The 20,313-nt window shown below is 37.6% G+C and overlaps 1 protein-coding gene across 1 annotated transcript; it reads right to left on the bottom strand.

Annotated features, from left to right (window-relative positions):
• Window positions 1–612: 612 nt before the first annotated feature.
• Window positions 613–19,364, bottom strand: LOC149070532 (progestin and adipoQ receptor family member 4). Its single transcript, XM_089248978.1, has 4 exons — window positions 18,959–19,364; window positions 6,417–6,635; window positions 4,132–4,349; window positions 613–1,172 (listed from the first exon to the last, which is right to left on the bottom strand). Exons 1-4 carry the CDS (start codon window positions 19,245–19,247, stop codon window positions 960–962), a joined length of 939 nt encoding a protein of 312 aa, XP_089105104.1. The 5' UTR covers window positions 19,248–19,364; the 3' UTR covers window positions 613–959.
• Window positions 19,365–20,313: the final 949 nt, after the last annotated feature.

Genomic DNA, 20,313 nt, shown 5'->3' on the forward strand with positions numbered 1-20,313 from the left:
TAAATTCCTAAGTGATTTAACACATGAAAATTATTAATTATTCAATGTAAATTATAGTTATAATTGGAAGTTCTAAAATTTCTATAGTTTTCTAGTTCTTTGGCTCATCACTAAAAAGCTACAAAAAGAAATTAACATCTCGCTTACTCTAGACAGACTTTTAAGGTTCAATACTGATTAAAAGAAAATCAATTTTTCTTATACAAACAGGAATACGTCCTACAATGAAATTTATCTATTAATCAATTACCATAAGCATTACAGAGAAGTAATGTTTATCATTTTTTGGACGGTTTTTAAATCGTTCCAAATTTACTGTACTGAAGCAACTATCATTTCTATATACTGTGCATTTTAATTAGATTTACTGTGCATCATAGAATCATAAAACTAATTTCCACATGCTGATTACAAGATTATTATACCTGGTATGAATGTGCATTAGATGAATTATTTGAGGATGACATTTTTTACATGCAAAAACATGCTTTGACATTCAAAAAAAATCAAACAATATTTGTTGATTTGTTAGAAACACTACAGTGAAAATTTAAGTACGATTTCACACACATTAAAATCGTCATGAATGGTACCAATAGAATATGGGAAAAACATATTGCATAAAAAAAACTATGTGTGATTCAAAATGGAATAACTCAACATAAATAATTTAATTCAAAACAATCATTGGTTCAATATCAAGGTTATACAGAATACCATATTATATAAAACATAGAATACTGTGCATGTATAAATAACAAAAACATTTACATTTGCCTTTCACCGAAAAAAGAAAGAAATACTGTAACCACAACAGAAAAACAGTAAAGAATTTCAACCACTGCTTCAATTTTCGGCTCTGTCTTATAATATTGGTGTGAATCGATAATAATTACATTTGTGTGCCATTCATTGACCGGCATATTGGTGATTATTTAAGGCAAGTACACAGCTCCAAGTCAAGAACACTTGCTCTGAGCAACCCATTCAAAATCTTTCTGGACAGCCCAGTGCATGTGAACACCTCCTACTACTACCATCACATGCATGATGTTGTGGCTGTTGAAGGCATAGTCGAATTTCCCCGGAAGCCATCGTTCAGGCACAAAAGAGGCACTTATCACTGCTCCTATCAATGACCAGAAGTCTTGCATAAACACATGGTATAAGGCCTAAGAAAAAAAGTAATTTTTTCTTTTATAAATAATAAATAAAACCTTAAGGTTTATTTTATAACAAGAATTGCTTGCACTGGAATTGAAATTTATCTAAAAACATGATTTCAGTCCTAAATCAGTTTTGGAATCAGGCAATGTCATTGATACAGTTGTATTTAGTGTACTAATATGCAAAATAATCTTTATTATAGTGGTTTTTTTAAATTTCAAAAATCTTTCAAGTTTGATATAATTAATACATGCCGTAAAACAATTGTACATTCATAATACAATGAAATCAAGCTATTAGTTATTTTTCACCTACGGGAACCCATCATCCACAAGAAAGAGAAAGGAAGATCAGCCTCGTTAATAATTATAATAATCAGGGCTTGACAAATCGAGAAAAACTTGCAATGCCAGCTAAATTTCGTAGTGGCGAAGCGTTTTTTCTCCCCCTAAGAAAAAATGGTCTAAATTTTTTTTTTCTACTTTTCAAAGATTCATTAGTTTTCCATGTTGGTAGACACCAACACAAATTCTATGCTGTTCTTAAACTTGAATTCGGTTCAAAAACTTGGATTACACATGAAAAAGTTTAAATGTCAATACCATTTTTTTAGTCAGCCTGGCACTTGGAATTTGTAAGGCCCTGATAATAACCATCACCAAATTTGAACTGTAATAGCAACTTCAATACATAAAGACAACAATAACATGTCAAAACAAGCAAAGCAAAAGTTATATGGAAAAAAAACACCAAAGAAAACATCACAGTAGAAGCTGACATTTGCTAAAATGTCTAGTTACAGAAAGAAGGGAGAAATAAGACCATCAAAGCAGCACAACTGCATCCAAATATCACTCAAAAATATTAAGCTGAATCAAAAATATGACCAGAAAAACCATGCCCAGTTGCATTGCATACACAGTATACAAGTTGCAGAATCTCAGTAAAATATCACCTGTGACAATCAACCAGATTAACGGATTGAATACCAACAGTTTCTCATGACACGCATCCACTGATGTTACCAATGAAGCAATCTGTGTCATACTCATGCCTGCAATTCAGATATCTACTTTCAGCGAAATTTTTGGTCAATTTCCAGCAAAACTGGACTAAAAATTAATACGTCCAAAAATAATCTATTAAGCATTTTTATTCATGAATTATGACGCAGGATAAGTAGCATTATCTTACTTCACAGAAAACAATAATATCAAGTGCCTAGCATGTAACTTTGGATTATCTATGTAAGCAGTTCTTAACCTTTTTTAGCCGCGACCCAAAAAAATTAAAAGCACAAAAAACTTCACGACTCACTAATAGAGCCACAAACTAATAGACCCATTGATCTATTTTTAATTTGCAAAAATCTTATTAAATATTCCTTATCAAAAAATTTTAAATTTTTGAAATTGGTAAAACCAGTCAGTGGCGTCTTTACAGTTAGGCCAACAGGGGCTGAGCATAAGCCCCTGAATCAAACAACATCCCCGGCTATCGATTATTGAAAGCTTCCATTGATTTTGAAATTATTTCTTTCATAAATTCTAGATGTTCTTTACTTCTGGAATTCTTTCTCTTATTAGTTTATTATTTTCATTAATTAACAGCATCTTAACAGATTGGTAAACAGGGCCTGGGCACAAGGAAGCCAAAAATTATTGAAATTGAAAATTATTTCTTTCATAAATTCTGGAATTATTACTCCCTCATTAATATTCAATTTTTTTTCTCAGTATAATTAACATTGTCTTAACAGGTTTGATAACAGGGCCTGAGCACATGGTTCCGAATCACTCAGTTGAACTCCATATTATTTTGAAAGCTCTTTCACAGATCCCGAACACACTTTTTACTTTTTCTCGTATTGCTACTACTAAACCGTACATGCACCTTTTAATCATTCTCTGGGAATTTCTAACAAATTTGTATATGCTGGAACGCGCATGTGTGGAGTCCTAAGGTATTTATGATTTCAGAAATATGAGTGTTTTGTGTGAGAGAAGTGCTGTCATTTGTCTGCTCTCTGCAGCAAGTTCTTGCACCAACCACAAAGAGCACAGAATGTTCCAGACAACCCCTTTTTATTTACTGCCTTATTTTCTATTTTGATGTATAATAACAATAATTAGATTATGTATAATAACAATAAGTAGAATAAAGGTCATTTCCTTATTATATGTCAAGGGTATTATTTGCATAAAGTAGCATTTCTTAAATATTTTTATAACATCTTAGAATTAATTTTATGAAAGTAAATTCATATCAATTTATCTCAGAACTTATAAACTTATTCGGAACTTTGAATTTTTGAGCGAGAGAGACTATGATAATATTCAGTGATATCCGACAGAATAGAATGACATTACCTCTCTTGGGTCCCCTAGAACCCAGGTTGTTGAAGCACCTGGGTACTAACAAAATAAAAGTATTTAGTGGAACTCATGAATTATAAGCTTTCACATGTTTTATTCCAAAAGCTTAAATATTTTATACGCTCAAATGCATCAGTAACATCACTGGTAATATTTTCATTTTTCCCATTGAACTAATAGCATTATTCTCTAGATCAAAACAGTCAATACAGTTGAATCCGTTTTAACGAATACCGTTATAGCAAAAATCTCGTTTTAACGAATACCATTATAGCAAAAATCTCATTTTAACAAACACTTTTCTAATCCCCCCCCCCAGTAAGTTTTCATAAGAAGAATACAAAAATCTGTAATTCCTTTATAACGCTCGTTATAACAAAGTGATTTCTCCGGCATCTTGGAGTTCGTTATAACGGGATTCGACTGTATATCAAAGCCGGGAGTCTAACATAACTTGTTCGCTTTATTGCATTATTTTTATTATGTTAATGATGAATAAGATATTTTATCGATCAATGAATATTCACTTGTCCCCACATATTGAAATCAATTTCAAAATCATAACTATAAAACATTAAGAGCTCGTTACCTCGGGATGTCCTCCTCCATATGGGGTCAAACGCACACATATGATGCATAGTCGCATGATGAACATGGCAGCAAAACTACTTCGCCTTTCCCATGGTCCTAAGGCAAACACGGCAGCATACAGTGCTTTGAGAGCAAATGCCAGATATACGAATAGAAGAGGAAACCGTAAGTACCAAGGTAGACATATAACACCCACATAGACTGTTGTGAAACCACCTTAAAAATGCAAACAGAAAATTACAAATATTGTAACTGAGAGGCTCTGATACTACAGAATCCACTATATACATATTTAAAGTTGATTCGCAATAACTCGAACTTTGATACCGCCAATATATATTTAAGTCAAAGTTTTTACTCGATCCCAGAACATTTTTTGTATTTTATTGTTAAATTTTTTCCTTAACTCAAAGTTTTCGGGAGTAGGATGAATTTAAAAAATAGCATTTAGCCTCCCAGTGAAGAATTAGAGGTGCAACATATAAATAAAAGAACTTCCTTCTCCCCCTTTCTCCCTATTCCTGGTTTTTTTTTATGATAAACACTCACCAATGACAATGAACTTAGTTATCTGTGTTGTTTGCAATTCATTTGTTGCACATCTGGTATTGTCAAAATTTCGAAATCGCAATTCCCCTACCCTTGCCCAGTTGCGAATAGATTAAAGTTTCAAGAACGTTCATTTTCTTTTTTGTTTGTGCTTCTGTTAATGGGAGCTTTCAGATAACCACGGCCCTACTGTACATATTTAATTAAAATTTTAATTTAACAATAGATAGTAATAATTTACTTTCAATTAATTCATAGTAGATATTAATTTATAGTAGAACTTCATTTATCTGAGATTTAGGTGAAGGAAAGGGGTTATACAGATAGCAGAAAAACACAGTTAATTTGCTAGGAATAAAGCATAGCCTAATTTGTAACATAATAGTGCTCACAGAAGAGTTCCAATAAAATATATATTTATGAATTTTTCAATTTGAAATAAATACCTCGTGTAATTATCCTCACGTTATTCATGTCCAATAACCACAATTCAAATTAAGACAAGCCCAAGAAAAAAAAAGAAACTTATTTATACAGTTGCATATTTACCATTCAAACCATGCCTGATTTCCGAATTAAAAGTCAGTCATTTGTCTGGGCCCGACACAATTTTATCCCCCAAATCTGAACAGTATATGAACCAAACATCTTTTATAGCTTCCTTGGGGAGTCCCACAAATGACATTTTTTCCAGGGGCCCTTTCAAGTCAAAGATCTTAACTTCCAGTTAAACATTAGGGTAGTGGCATGAGAAGTAGGATACATATGGCTTTGAAAATATTTGTGTAACTTTTGAAGATGTGAAATCTATACAAGTTTTCCCTTGCATGGTTGGTTGGTTTGTTCAAATCATTCATTAGTTTAAAGTTTAAGAGTTCTACATTTTTGGCCAAGAGTAAATGCAAGTTTCAAATTAATTAAACAATTCAAAAAATTATAATTTAAATTAACTATAAACGATTGATGTTTTCATGAAAATAACTGCAGCAGTGTTGGGCACTGCCTTATGTTTTTTTGTCGTTTTTTTTTTTTTTTTTGCCTCTCTCTTGTTTGTTTTTCATCATTAAAGATAGCTGCTTACACACACACAAAAAAAAGTTTGAATAATCCAAAAAGCATCATAACTTCAATAACACCACCTCCTTTTAATCACTGAATAGCATTATCAATATTAACTTCCTCAATAATTTTATGTTTGGTTCTCTTTAACCTTCCGTGAAGTTTTGACATTTTTATACCTTGGTTAATCCGTCATCGGATAATCAAGGTTCTACTCTACTTTTTCAAACATCCCCCCACCCCATAATTATGATTGAGCTAATCCCATTACAATCATTAAATAAGGTTGTTGCTGTACTTGCAAAACCATCTTAACAGCATCATGAGCAGGAGCAGCTTGAGACAAAATTCTCCCCTGCATAAGAGAGCCCCCACCACCATGCCCAACAGGGTTTGAGCTAAATAAAAAATTCCTTTTGCAAAAAGCGAAAATGGGAGGAAAGCTTTAGCAAAATGCTACAATGCTAATGATTGATGGTTGGATGTCTACTCATCTCGTACCTCCTGTATGCAGTTTTGCGAAAGTGGTTACTACTTCTTTCGCATTCTAAGATTTTCTTTTGCATTTTCCAAAAAAATGTGATCGTAGCAGCATAAACCCTGTTGCCCAAGTGTGGGCATATGTTGAGAAGGCTGTGTATTTGTAATATTATCTGACCATCTTGTATAACTTACCGCAACTCTGAGTGACCCATACGCCTACAACATCCCATTGCAGCAACCTCTCATAGGTTGTAACTCCAGATTTATGATTCATGAATAAATGATAAATTGAACTACCCAACCATGGACATACAGTAGAAGCAGCGTGAAAGTATGGCAGTACGGGCAGCTGCATTTCGCTGTACGGCAAAAGATATGGCAGATTCCACAGAGCATACAGAAAAGGCAAACCTTTAAAAAGAAAAATATCATTAAATTCTAACCAGTCATGCAAAATCATAGCAAAATTGCTTCATTAAATTTCTGTGCTTACTTCCTATGATATCACAAAAAAAATTTTTTTTTAGTCTGTTCTCATATGTAAATTCCTTCTACAAATACGCTTTCTACATGTTTTGTACAAACAGGTGAACAAGGAAATGAATGGATAAATTCACTATCCACTCTGATAGTATTATTTAGATCGCATTAAATGATTTAGAATAGGGTTAAGGTTTTTCATCGAGAAAATTATGAAATCTGAAAAGATATATAGGCCTACCACTATTCTGTCAATGTTTCGCGTCATTTTACACACACACAGTGCCCCCCCCCCCCCGTTTTTTTTGTTGTTTTTTAATCAACTTACAAAAAATACCTTGGAAAACATAGAACTTGTTTAACTGAAACACAAATATTTCTGACTTTATGTCAGGGTGTCTACCAACATGGAAATGGGTCGTCAAGTCTTGGACAAATATTAAGAAGGAAAAAAAACATTTCCCCTTTGAATATACTTGACTCTTAAGATATTTGGTTGGTGTCTAAATTTTTATTTGATTTTGATTTGTTAAGCCCTGGGGCCAGGCCCAGACTTGGGTATGTGCCAAGGGTGCGATCGCACTGGGTTGCAAAATATTAGGGGGTGGGACCATTTCTATTGATCTAATAATGAAAAATATGTCAATTTATTAAAGAACACACAAATATGGTAATGAGACTTTGTGACCCCGGCATCCTTAAATGAAGCCTTAATTTTTGACAAGAACCCAGACTAGATTTTTAGCTTGTTCCTCCTGCTGGTTTTCAAGAAAATTAATAGAGTTAAATGTTGGAAAAATATAACACTGATACATAAGGCCCCCTCGGAGCCCTTTTCAGTCTTTCCCATGACAGTGCCGTGGCCCTTACAGCATCACAAGCCCTTGAGAAAAGAGGTCCTGGGGTCATTAGCCTATCAGACTTGAAATGCCAGTGACCTCAATTATAAATCTTATTTTGCATTTATTAGACAGGGTTCATACTCAGTTTTGTAAAAAAATTTACCTGACTTTTACAGGTTTACCAGTCACATTTTCAAAAAATTCCAGGTTGTTTTTTAAATAAAAAAATTGATATAAGTTAATAAAAATTTACAAATAATTATATTATAAAATTAATAATTTTAATTACAATATCATAATGACATCATAATCATAGATTTTTTTTACACACATTTATGCTTTTCAAATACGCCTGATGGAGAAGAAAAATGGAAGAGAAAACACTTAAGAAATGAAAGATCTCCCTTTTCTGCAATTTCAATGCCCACAAGATTTAAGCCTTTAGTAGTTGTTTTCTTTGTGACATAATTTAGTCAAAGATGTAGTTGGTTTCACTGCATCAAAATTCTTTACAGTTGGCTTGCACTCGCGTAAGCGCTACTTCAAAATTTCAATTTATTTTTCCGTACATGAAAATATTACAGTGCATTATAGAACATGTATGATTGTTGATACAGGTGAGAACACTGAACAATATAACAAAAAAACTGAGCATGTACAGTCAAACCACAACGAAGAGGGCATGGAAATGCCCTGACGAGCTCCGTGGTCAATTAGAAGGGTTGGCAAAAATAATCAGAACAATGAAATTAAAAAGTCAGAAAAAACAACAACATAGATTGATGCTATTATAATGAGGAAAAAGAAGGAAATATACTACATCTCTGATGGCAGTTGTGTTAAATAGATTTTTAGACGGGTCTTAAACATGCTAGAACCAAGAAGTTTAGCAATCGGGGGTTGTTCACTGAACTCCTATGATTTCACATGCTTAACGTGGTTCTGGATAACTTATCTGCCCATGTTGCGAGTTTTGCCGCAAATAGGACCCCATGCTTTATATGGGTTATTTTTGACTGATCCAATCTGCTTACTGACGATTCAGGTTTTTATCCGTCCACACGTTTTCTTACAACACATTGTTTTCAAATAAAAATACCCACGTGGAAATCAAAATATACACGTGTGTATTCAGCCGTTCCTAACTGAAGTCAACTTGTGAAATTATCGCAACTGAGCTTTGTACCCATGGCTTTCTACGATGTGTAGTTATGTTTCTGGAAACACACTAGAAAGACTTATGATAAGGTCGTAGCAATACACTTTTCCAAGTGGATTTACAAAATCCTCATTCCTTCTCAGCAGTATCTATATTTTTTGCAATATATTGCGATATTTTAAGGATTATCAATATTTACAATGTTATCGGAATTCCCTCTTTTCTCCTGACGGATTTTTTTTATCTTTATTATTATTTTTTTTTTTTTTTTTTTGTGATCAATGTTTTTTTCTCAATCAGATGACAATCGTGACAATTTTCCAGGTGGTTGTCCGAAATTTCCAGGTTTTCAAACAAAAATGGGCCATTTTCCCTGATTTTTTTTAGTAAAAAAAAATTCCCCTGACTCTTTTCCCAGTTTTCTCTGACCTGTACGAACCTTATTAGATATTATTTTATTTTACATGTCTCGTTAAAGCGAGGCTCCTTATCCACCTGCACTACCCAATACGTGCTTTCTGAAACCTCCTTGAAATTTTTTTTTTTGACAAATGTGAATTACAAGACTTTTAACAGCCTCCTGCCCCCTAAATTGAATTTCGATGGATATGTAAAGAACAAGTGAGTCAATCTCTGGGCCTAACCCCTATCATATCTCTCTAGTAATATTGACGAGAGTCTCAAAGCTGTTCTCGCACCAGGCCGCTAAATGGCCAGGTCTGGCCCTGCCTGGATCCAATAACTGATACACTTTATTCAGAACACTCACAGAATAGCTGTCCCACTCACAATTTGGTAATATTCAGAGATATATACTGCCAACCGCTATAGTATAATCACCCCTTTTTTTGGCGATTTCCTTTTTAGCTTGTTGGCGTCTTTCTTCCTAGTAGGCCATTTAATTCTGTTTTCATTTTTTTCCCCAAATTGGTTATTTCCTTCACCCTGTTTGTTTTTCATTTCCTTTGTTTACAGTTTGGTCCATTTTTCATCGTCTTAAGGTGATGTTACCCCTAGAGGTAGCTAGTGATGATAGGCTTTTGTGTCGAAGAGTGTGATGTTTGAATCCATTAGTTAGGGTCACGGAGGTTATTTTTTTCCTCATAATACCATTTATACAGTATATTACCTTACATTTCTGTCATCGGAATATTTCATTTCAGAATTCGTTCCCTCTCAGGTTATACATTTCCTACATTTCTATTTTTGCGTACTACCCTGTGTATGTCTCAAGTTTTAATCCTGCAATTGTGTTTTTGTTAAATCCAGAGAATTCTAGACCCACTTTAGGTCCAGAGGGACCATTGCATTATTTGTAAGAGAGTCCCAGTATTCTTCAAACAGGTTTTCATTCTAGAATCGTGTTTTTAATTATCCTGGGAATATTTATTCACAACCCAGTAAAATATTTATTCACAACCCAGTAAAATATTTATATAGTCATAGTATAGTTACAGAATACAGTTGTAGCGGAAAAAAAAAATTTTGTTTTATCGAACACTTTTCAAATCCCCCAGATAAGTTTATGTAAGAACAGTGCAAAAACCTGGAATTCCTTTACAACGAAATTTTGTTATAACAAAGTGATTTCTCGTTTCTTCGAGTTTGTTATAACGGGATTCGACTGTATAACCCTGAGTGGTTTCATTTTGGGGGGAGATAATTCTTATTTAAAATTCAGAGAATGGAATTCCCAGAGAATATTTTAATTGTTTTTTTATAATATATTGCTTCATTTTCAATCTCAATCCTGTTTTTGTCTAGAATATTATATTTTTTAGTCCTGATCCTGTTTTTAGTCCATGATGTTGTATTTTTGACTTGATACATCCCACGCACAAGGTCATCACGGCAAATAAAAAACTGATATCTGCACCTAAAATCTCCTGTGTGCAATTACTAGCTCGAACAAAAGAAATAAGCTTGGCTCCTAAAATATTTGATTGGCACCTAGATTTTTTTTTTTTTCTCGATTTGTCAAGCTCTGGACTAGAATATAAGCAGGTACCGGCTTCTCAAATGGGTGGAGGGGACGGAAATGTCCATCTCAGCACTCTCGCCTATGACAGTAGTACAATTTTTTTTACTGGGGGAGCGATAACCTTTCCCCCCCCCCCATCTGCATACGGACAAGGATGTTAATGTCGATTTTTAATATCGATCTTCCATTTAGCCTAGAGTTTAAATTTTAATCGTGATCCCTTATTTAGTCTGAGAATAATGTTATGTTTGTTTTTAGCATCTTTTCTTTTTTCACTTTCTTTGTCAGCAGTTTCTTTGTTTGAGTCCGTTTCACTCTTGGCGACTTTTTGTCATACTTTAAGATCTTTTCTCACCAAAGAAAAAAACACAAATACATGGCCAAAAAGGGGATTATACCAGGGGGTTCTCAAACTGTGTGGCTCCAACCTTTCTCAGGGGTGCCATGGAGTGACGGTCCAATAAAGATTTTTTCAAAGAGATTCTTTGTTACACTACTCTGAAAAGCAGCGGATAAAGGGCCGTTAAAGTATTACATAAGCAAATTTTTTTGACATTTTTGACCCCCTTCCCCCCCCCCCCCTGTAAGCAAAAGTACAGAGCAGCGAAATCAAACACGCTGATTCCAATGCGAGTGTGTATAGTGGCGTGCACCACAGCAGAGCGAAAAACTCCGCTGCGAATGATAACAGCAGCGCATTCAAGATATTTTGTTTTCGGTTATCTGTTGAAGTGGACCACCTTGCACTTCGAGGATGGCGTCTTCTGAATCCGAGCTACGATGTCATTCAGTCTCTTCAAGACTCTGTAGGGTCCTTCCCATGACGTCTGAAGTTTCTGGCACAGTCCTTTACGGCGCTTCGGGTTCCACAGCCAAACAAGTCGCTTTCCTTGAAGTCATGAGTCGTGGCCCTCTCATCGTAGCGGTTCTTCATCTTTTCGGAGCCGATGCTGATCCTGTCTCTGGCGATTCGATACATGTCCTCGAGGTGCTCATGGAGTCCCTGGACGTGTTCCTCCAGTGGAAGAGCAGCATCTATCGGTCGCCGGAACATCAGATCACCTGGCTTGAGAAGGTCCTGTCCCATCAGCGATGGTGAGTATCCGGTGCTCACGTGGGCGGTCGTAGGATTCTCAGAGCGATTCCTTTGCGGGCGGCGCAAGCGTCGCAATTTTTGCACCACTCGTGCACATTGGTCCTGGATTTGTCCAAACAGAATCGTTCACAGACTTTCTGGAGAGTCTTAATCACACCGAAATGTCCACCGGTCGGGCTTTCGTGCAATTCTTTCAGCACATTTTTCACACGGCTCCTTGGCAGGACGAGTTGCCACCGGAACGTCTTTCCATCCTCAGACCCCCATCTGCAGTACAGCGCGCCATCTCTCATCTCCAGAGAGCCCCATAGCGCCCAGTATCTCTTGGTCGTCGGACTGGAAGAGGCGACGTCTTGCCATGTCGGTTCACTCCCGGTGGATTCCTTCCACTCCATGATCAGTCGTATGTCTGGATCTTCTAGCTGGGCCTTCCCGGTGTTCTCGTCGCTCCAAGGATCGTCCCGTAAGACTTGAGATGTTATCCATCTCACTACAGGGTTCGTTGGTCCGCACTTCTCTTCCACCTTGATGCAACGACCACGGTTCTGTGTACCCGGTCCTCTCATCAGGGCGAGAGGACCGGCATTTCCATGCGCTTTTTCTTTACGAGGCTGGATCGTCCTCTTCATGCCATCTGACCCTCGTGAGAGAACAGTTCCGGTCCTGCCATTGGTCTTCTCTGCATCGGCGATGCACTCTTTATCCGCCTCTGGACTGTCCATCACTTTCCTTGGAGGTACATCGCCAGGACCACATCCGAGCAGGGCGATACGCTCCTTCAGCGTGTGCAGCTGGTCATTCCTCATGTCCAAGGAAAATACGTGTTTCCTCAAGAAGTCCACTCTGATGATGCACGGATCCCTTATGTCTGCCACAAAGACGGTGTGTGGGTAGGTGACCGTGGCGAACTTCAATGAGACTCTCAACTTTCCTCGCACAGTCATTTTCTCTCCCATGACTGTCTGCAGCGTCAACGATGGTGGTACGTAGAGAAGTCGTTGCTGGAATTTCCGAGCCAGGTCCACCCTGACGATGCTCACGTTGGCTCCGGTGTCGATGACCATCTTGCACGGCAGTCCATCGATCTCGCCTCTTAGGTGGAGTCCGTGGGTCTCCTCCGTGCATCTGTGAGACGTGGTACACTCGGCATGGAGCATCTTCCGTACCGGTAGCTGCGACTGAACATGCGCTCCACAGGTGGCCTTTTTCGTGATTTTTCCAGGTTCCCAACGACTTGTCTTTCTCATTTTTCTCGGTCCCACGATCGTTCTTGGCACTCTTCAGATCTTTCAGCTCTCTGACGGCAGCAATGGAGGTGTTGACATCTTTCACGGCTCCGCTCGTGGTCTCTACCTTGTTGATCACAGCAGCGGTAGATTTCTTTATCTCTTCGACGATGTCCAACTCCATCTGGCCCACAAATTTTATCAACTGGTTCAGCTGTTCTCGAATCTCGTCCATGTCCCTCATTCTTGTCTTCATGCATCTGTGAGACGTGGTACACTCGGCATGGAGCATCTTCCGTACCGGTAGCTGCGACTGAACATGCGCTCCACAGGTGGCCTTTTTCGTGATTTTTCCAGGTTCCCAACGACTTGTCTTTCTCATTTTTCTCGGCCCCACGATCGTTCTTGGCACTCTTCAGATCTTTCAGCTCTCTGACGGCAGCAATGGAGGTGTTGACATCTTTCACGGCTCCGCTCGTGGTCTCTACCTTGTTGATCACAGCAGCGGTAGATTTCTTTATCTCTTCGACGATGTCCAACTCCATCTGGCCCACAAATTTTATCAACTGGTTCAGCTGTTCTCGAATCTCGTCCATGTCCCTCATTCTTGTCTTCATGCAAATCTTGAATTATCCCGCTTCTGACACCAAATTGTTGCGGATAATTTTCCACAAGACTTCATGATTGCAAAACAAGAAGCGTTCCGACGGACAAACACAGATTTATTTACAGAACAGCAATTTACACGTATTTACAGCCTAATCAGGGAGCTAACAACTTTCTCACAAAGTTTAAACACGACTGACTGAATCTCCTTGTGCCTCTCTGAGCCTGTCTAGCCTGCCATCTTGTGAGCGCCGCACTATTTATAACCCAGACAGAAACTTCGAGAAATATAACATTCCACAAAATTCTATCTTACAGTTTCCTAGTCGGCTGCGCTACTGTACGGAGGGGTTGCACCACTGTCTGGAAAGGCGGGGCTTTCTAGAATGTTCTCACCAATTCTCCGCCAATCGCATGCCTATGCGCTAGACCGAAACCGGTATCAACTGATTTCGAAATTTTGAGAGCCATCAGAAGAAATTGCGCCATCTATCGTCGATAGTTCGTAACAATAATTATGTTTCTCGTGTATAAAAAATTAAACCAACAAATATTTATAGAAATAAAGATTTGCGAGTAGAGGGGGGAGGTATTTTCCACTTCTACCCTCCCGCTTATGCTAATGATACAAATTTAAACGGTAGGGGCTTCGACTTAAACTTGATATTTCTCTCAATTTTTTACTCATAAATTTAGTAGAAAATATTTATATTTCGAGAAGTGATCGCACTTAAGTGCCACGAAAAAAGATGTAGGGAGGAAAGCGACCAAAATATGAGGAATATTTCCGTAGTTATATTTAAAAATTGCAGTATTCAAACAACACTATTATTTCTAAACTTGTGTGAGCAATGATTTTTATAATTATGAAATTTTTAAGTTTCTATTCAATACTGTCTGCTATATTAAATGTTCCCACTATGTATGCCACGTTCCTTCTTGCTTGCAGCTATATTCTCATCTCGCTTCCCTTCCTTCTCATTCATCGCTTTGCTTGCCGCTCCCACTATGTTCTTAGCCTAAGCAAAACTCTAACCACCTCCTCCCCCCCCCCTTGTCAGCAAAATTCCGTCATCAGCTCTGCCCCTCTGAATCCTAACGCATATTGATGGGACCAGAGATGTACACAGGGGGGGGGGCCTCATGCTTCCCCCTCCCAATGATCAAAAATTATTTTTTTAATGCAAAAAATTATTTTTAATTGAAATTTCCGAAGGAAGACCTTTAAATGTTATTATAATAAATTTCTGCTAATTTTAATGTTATTTGAAGGCTATATAACTGAAAAAATTTATCTTTAATAAATTCATTGCGACCCACCCTCTAAGCAATATAATGACAAATCGCATAAAAGCCCTTGGCCTGCGGACCAACTATGGCCCTGGGGGTTATCTGATGTGGCCTGCCCTCCTCAACCCTAATTTTGTAAAATTGAACTAAGCGGCACATTTACAGATCGCTTACGTGTTCTGTGGTACAATTCCAGAGCATTTAAGCGGCCCGTGGCACATTTTCAGATCACTTGAATGACCCGGGACAAAGTTCTAGAACACTTAAGCGATCCATGATACATTCAGAGATCCCTTGAGTGACATGTGATGTAGTTTTAGAGTACTTCAGGGCCCCCAGTGCGGTTCTACATCACTCAAGTTACCCGCGGCACATTCTCAGATTATTTAAGTGATCTGCAGCATATAATTACAGAATACTTGAGTAATGCGAGGCACAGTTCCAGAGCATTTAAGTGACCCGGACACATTTCCAGATCACTTGGATCTGAGAAACATTTAGAGATCACTAAAATGGTTCTGTATGGCACTTATCAATGTGGGGGCAGGGGATGTTATTTCAAGTGCCCACAAACTATCGAAAGGTTTTTCTTGTTTTTGGCGCACTAAGTAAGATGCCATTAAAAATATTTCATATTTTCATTAAGGATGGTTGATGACGTAAGCATTACCCAAACCCCCCTCCCCCCTTGTCATCAAACGTCAGCAAATCGAACCCCCCCCCCCCCCATCGATGCTGCCGTAATACTTTAATGGCCCCTAAGTGTTGATTAGGTAAAGGGGTGCCTCAGGTGGAAAGTTTGAGAATCCCTTGAGGAACAGATATAGTATTGTAGTGCGTTCTTATCTGTATAGATGGTGCACCCTCCTCACGCTCCTAGTGATTGTAAAAAAAAGAAAAAATGTCAGTTGAAATTTTACCACCGATTTGTATACACGTGTCATCCTTCTCGTTATGTTTCTTTCGTATATTAAATCGTTAAGTTTTCATTACGTTTTATCTTGTCACTACAAGCATCGGATCACTGGTGACCCGGACGTGATAGAAATTTACAATTGCCAAAAAATGCTTCAATTCAGTCGCTGTTGATGGCAATGGATAATCAAGCAATGTCTGTACTCGATCTGCAATCCCATCGGGAGAAACAAGAAAACCCAGAAAATTAATTTGTCACTACAAGCATCGGATCAGTATAATCCGCAGATTCTCTTGGCAACTTTTTTTTCCGACGGCCCAACGATGTTACCAAGGCCAACATAATGGTGCTGGGTTGCTTCCTCTCTCGCCTTCCAGATTCTGTACAACCAATTTTAATTTATAATATGTAGAATGTATTTATTTATACAACATGCAGGACTGTTGTTTATTTAAGAGTGGATACCTTATGTTGTTTTGATGTTTAGTATTAGATAGTGATATTTTTATTATTATAATTGAATCGCTAAATGTAAAAAGGGGTCATGTCACTTTTTTTCAATTTTTATGTTTTGATGGATTTGTATAATAGACGCCACCGCATTGTTTTATGGTAAAATGGGTCAAGTCTCGTCTCTAGATGCTGAGAAAAAACAAATGTTAAAAGTAAAAAGATGTCAAGTCCAGGACATGACCCCTTTTTACATTTAGTTCTCAAGACCGCTAACAGGTGGCAGCAGGGTTTTCCTGTTGAGTAAGGTGGTTTTCTTCATTTACATTGTTTTTGTTTTGTTGTTTGTTATTCATTGCTTTTTGTTTAAAACGTAGTAGTTGTTATTATGTAATTATGTTGTAATTATTAGTACAGAGAAGGAACAAAAAATTTTATGATTCAATCATAGAAGCTAAAGAGCTTTGCCAAGAAAACAGTGATATTTTCTGTCTGTGTATTGACTATATGGCTACTGTATCCTTACCTCGGATTCCAGCGCAAGATATCTACTATTTTAGGCAGCTGAATATACCTTCGGTATTCGTAACCTAAGAGATGGTAAAATAAAATGTTTTGTTTATGACAAAACAAATGGAGGCAAAGGGTTAAAAATAAAGTTATGTTCTTTTTGAAAAAATATATTGATGGAGCTGAAGATGGAAAGAGATCTTGTAACTTTTTACGCACAACTGTGGAGGGCAGAATAATAACACATGGATGAGGTTTTTGATGTTCTTAGTAGTCTGAACGTTTTGAGGAAATTAAATTTCATTTCCCCATCACAGGCCATTTTTTTTACCGTGATAGGGATTTCGGCCTGATAAAAATACTTATCGAGAAGAATGTGAGATTGTACACAGTGGACCAATATGTGGATTCGATCAACCAGAATGCATCAAAGTTTACTGTACACAATACATCAATGGTATTAGCTCACGAATCTTCCCACAAAGAAAACTTGGTGTACCACTAATAATACTCCAAAGCAAAGCTTATTCATCGACAAAACTTCCAATAACCAAAGTAAAAGGGACGACTTGAATAAAACAAAAAATACATCCCAATGGAGTATAACGATTTTTGGGATCAGATTTTTAATGCACCAACCATTAACTCATTAAAGGCAACCGGAAGAGGAGTACTTTTGATCTCCGTCTAATAGAAAGTTTGTATAGTATAAAAAGCTAAATGAAGTTTGTTTCATTGCATACATTTGTTTATTTATGTGTTTTCCTGAGCCTTTTGTTAGAGAATTGGGGCTCTAAAATGTTTAATTGTAAAAAAAGGTCATGTCAGTATCAAATTTTACTCTTTCATGGCTATTCTTAAGTAATAAAAATTTAAAATCCTCTCTCAGCGCTTTATTAAATGCATTCCACAGACACTGCAATTTGATTTTTTATTTAAAAGAATTATTGGAGAAGATATACGTTTTTTGTCTCTCCTGAAAACTTGAGAAAATGTGACATGACCCCATTTTATATTTAGCGTTATTATTCAATTATGCTTGTTGGTTTTAGCATTTTTATGCTTGCTCGAGTGTCTCACAGCCTCATATCATATTTATTAACCCAGAAATCATATTTATAATCCAGATTTTATTTATGTTTCCATTTCTCTTGTGTTTCATATTGTTTTCTATGCTGGCAGTTTTCTTTTTTTTTCGCCTCCCGTAATGTGTCTAACAGCCTTGGCGACTTTTGATGGGGGTCATCTGACTTGTTTGGCACTGAAAAAAAAGTCGCTGGAAATCGCCAAGCTGCCCCTTATACCAAAGCTGTTCCGCATTTCTCAATTAAGCCAGGTTTTCCTAGGAATAAGTTTCTTGCACTGCTTGAACGGAATTACATCATTTCGCACCAGCAGAAATGTGTTACATAATCACGCTACTCGTTTGTGTTCTCCTAGCACGGCGCATCAGATCAGGACGGTTATATTATAGTATATGGCCTTGGCATCAGCTACTCTGTCGTCTGCATGCTCCGGTTTGAAGGGAAGGGAAAGAAAACACACGAGTGAAGAGAACATCGGCAAAATGCGCTGTGCACGATGCATTTGACTCCTCCAGAAGCAGTCCGCGAATTACGCCGACATAAAGCGCTGTCTTCAGCCGTGTTGCGCTCTGTAGGAAAACAGTCACACTGATTTTTTTATTGGTGGAGTGGACAGTGTGTCGTGCTCGGCGAATCACGTTGCGCACAGCACAAGAAACCTGCTCCTAGGAAAACCCAGCTTAGCGCATGGGCGGAGATACGGGGGGTAGGGGCGTGGGGGTATTGCGTCCCCTCCCCCAGCATCAAAGGTTCGACTGATCTAATGCATATATGTATAAATGAATCGACATCATCATCATCGTGCCCCCCCCCCAGACCTCCAAGTCTATTTCCGCCTATGGCTTAACTGTTACTAAGAACGATATCGGTCAAGGAAAATCACCTTATTTCAATTAGCACCTGTATTCCCTGGGTCTTGTTGAAGCAAAATAGCATTTAAACGCCCCGTCATTCATATTTAAAGACTTCACATTCTTAATAATATAATTTTTTCGCCAATATATATACATATATAATGACAAAATCACATATAATTAACCTCATAGGGAGATGAGGAGGCGGTGATAGGAGATAATTAGGAGAGCGATATTACCATGGGAGAGTATGTTTATGGTCTCATTGTGAAAATAGGCGAGACTGAAAATGCAATCCCAAGCGTTCATCTGAGGGCGGTAACCATTGAAAACGAAGCGATTGAACTGCAGGTACTTCGGCATCGACTTCAGAGTCAAGAGCGCCCTCCCACTCCGCCTAGGACTGCTCTTGGCTTTGTTGTTGAGATGGCTGTGGTGGTCTCGTTGTTGATCGGCATTCTCGAAACTGCCGTCTTGCTTCTGAATAGAGTTGATATCAACGTCGCCGAAGTCTTCCCGCTGACGCATCTTTTTTTTTTTTCAACAATCACTACTCTTCCTTCTCGTCTGCTTCGGCAAGGGTAATTTTAAATTCGGAGAGGGGGAGCCGTCTGCAGGTTAGATGGACCAAGTGAAAGCCGCACTAAGGTGCAGTTCCTGGGCCAACCGTTACGAGGAGCAGTGAAGAAGCTGAAACATGAGGAGGAACTTGGATTTTTAGGATCTCGATTATTCTGACCATATGTATTTCATGGAACATTACTGTTTTTTTTTTCTTCAGATATTTTCCAATAGAACAACGGTAATCAATGAAATCTCGATAGCGATAAGTTGTTTTTAGCGGTAATTGGAAATTATGCGTCGTTCTGACGTCATTTTTCAAAAATTCTCCGGCAACGTCCCGTGTTTAATCGGAAAAAATATGGTTAGATAGTTTTTTCATCAAGAATGGCACTGATTCTGCCATCTATTTACAGACTTTACTAACTAATCAAAGAGTCAATTGTTTCTGCAATTCGTTACTAGATGACAGCAGAGGTTCTATGATCGAATCGAATTTGATACTTTTCGAGTTTTGATTCTAATCACTAGATGGCAGCAAAAGTACCGTAATTTGTTGAATTTGAAAAAAAAGCTTATAATTGCATAAATAATAGAGGTTTATAAATATTCATCGTTAAAAAAACAATTTTTATTGTTTTTAATTGAATTTTTTCTCAATTCAAAAATTCAGTCGCACTGTCTCCGGCCGCGCTCGGAGACAAATTGCTGTAAATATTCCAATTAACCTTGTGATTTGGAATATTCACACGAATTGATGAAAATTATTCGTCCACACACACACAAGAATGGGCCTATAACACCCTCTTCCCCATTTCTACAGGGGGGAGGTGGGCATATTTCCTCTACCCCCGTTCACTGAGTATGTCTAGTCACATGATTCGCACCAACCCAAAGCTGCATTAAGAGTAACATTGAGTGGATACGCTTCTTTATTCTGTGGATACGCTTATCTTTCAAGCGGCTTTGCACCAACCCCTTACGCTTCGAGGAGCCTGTATCCTATTTTACCTATATGCTCAACCCGTGGTCA

This window comes from Pholcus phalangioides, unplaced genomic scaffold (assembly GCF_987345545.1).
Source record: "Pholcus phalangioides strain wild (caught in Gottingen) unplaced genomic scaffold, Ppha-v1.0 ptg000021l_1, whole genome shotgun sequence".
Classification (NCBI taxonomy): domain Eukaryota; kingdom Metazoa; phylum Arthropoda; class Arachnida; order Araneae; family Pholcidae; genus Pholcus; species Pholcus phalangioides.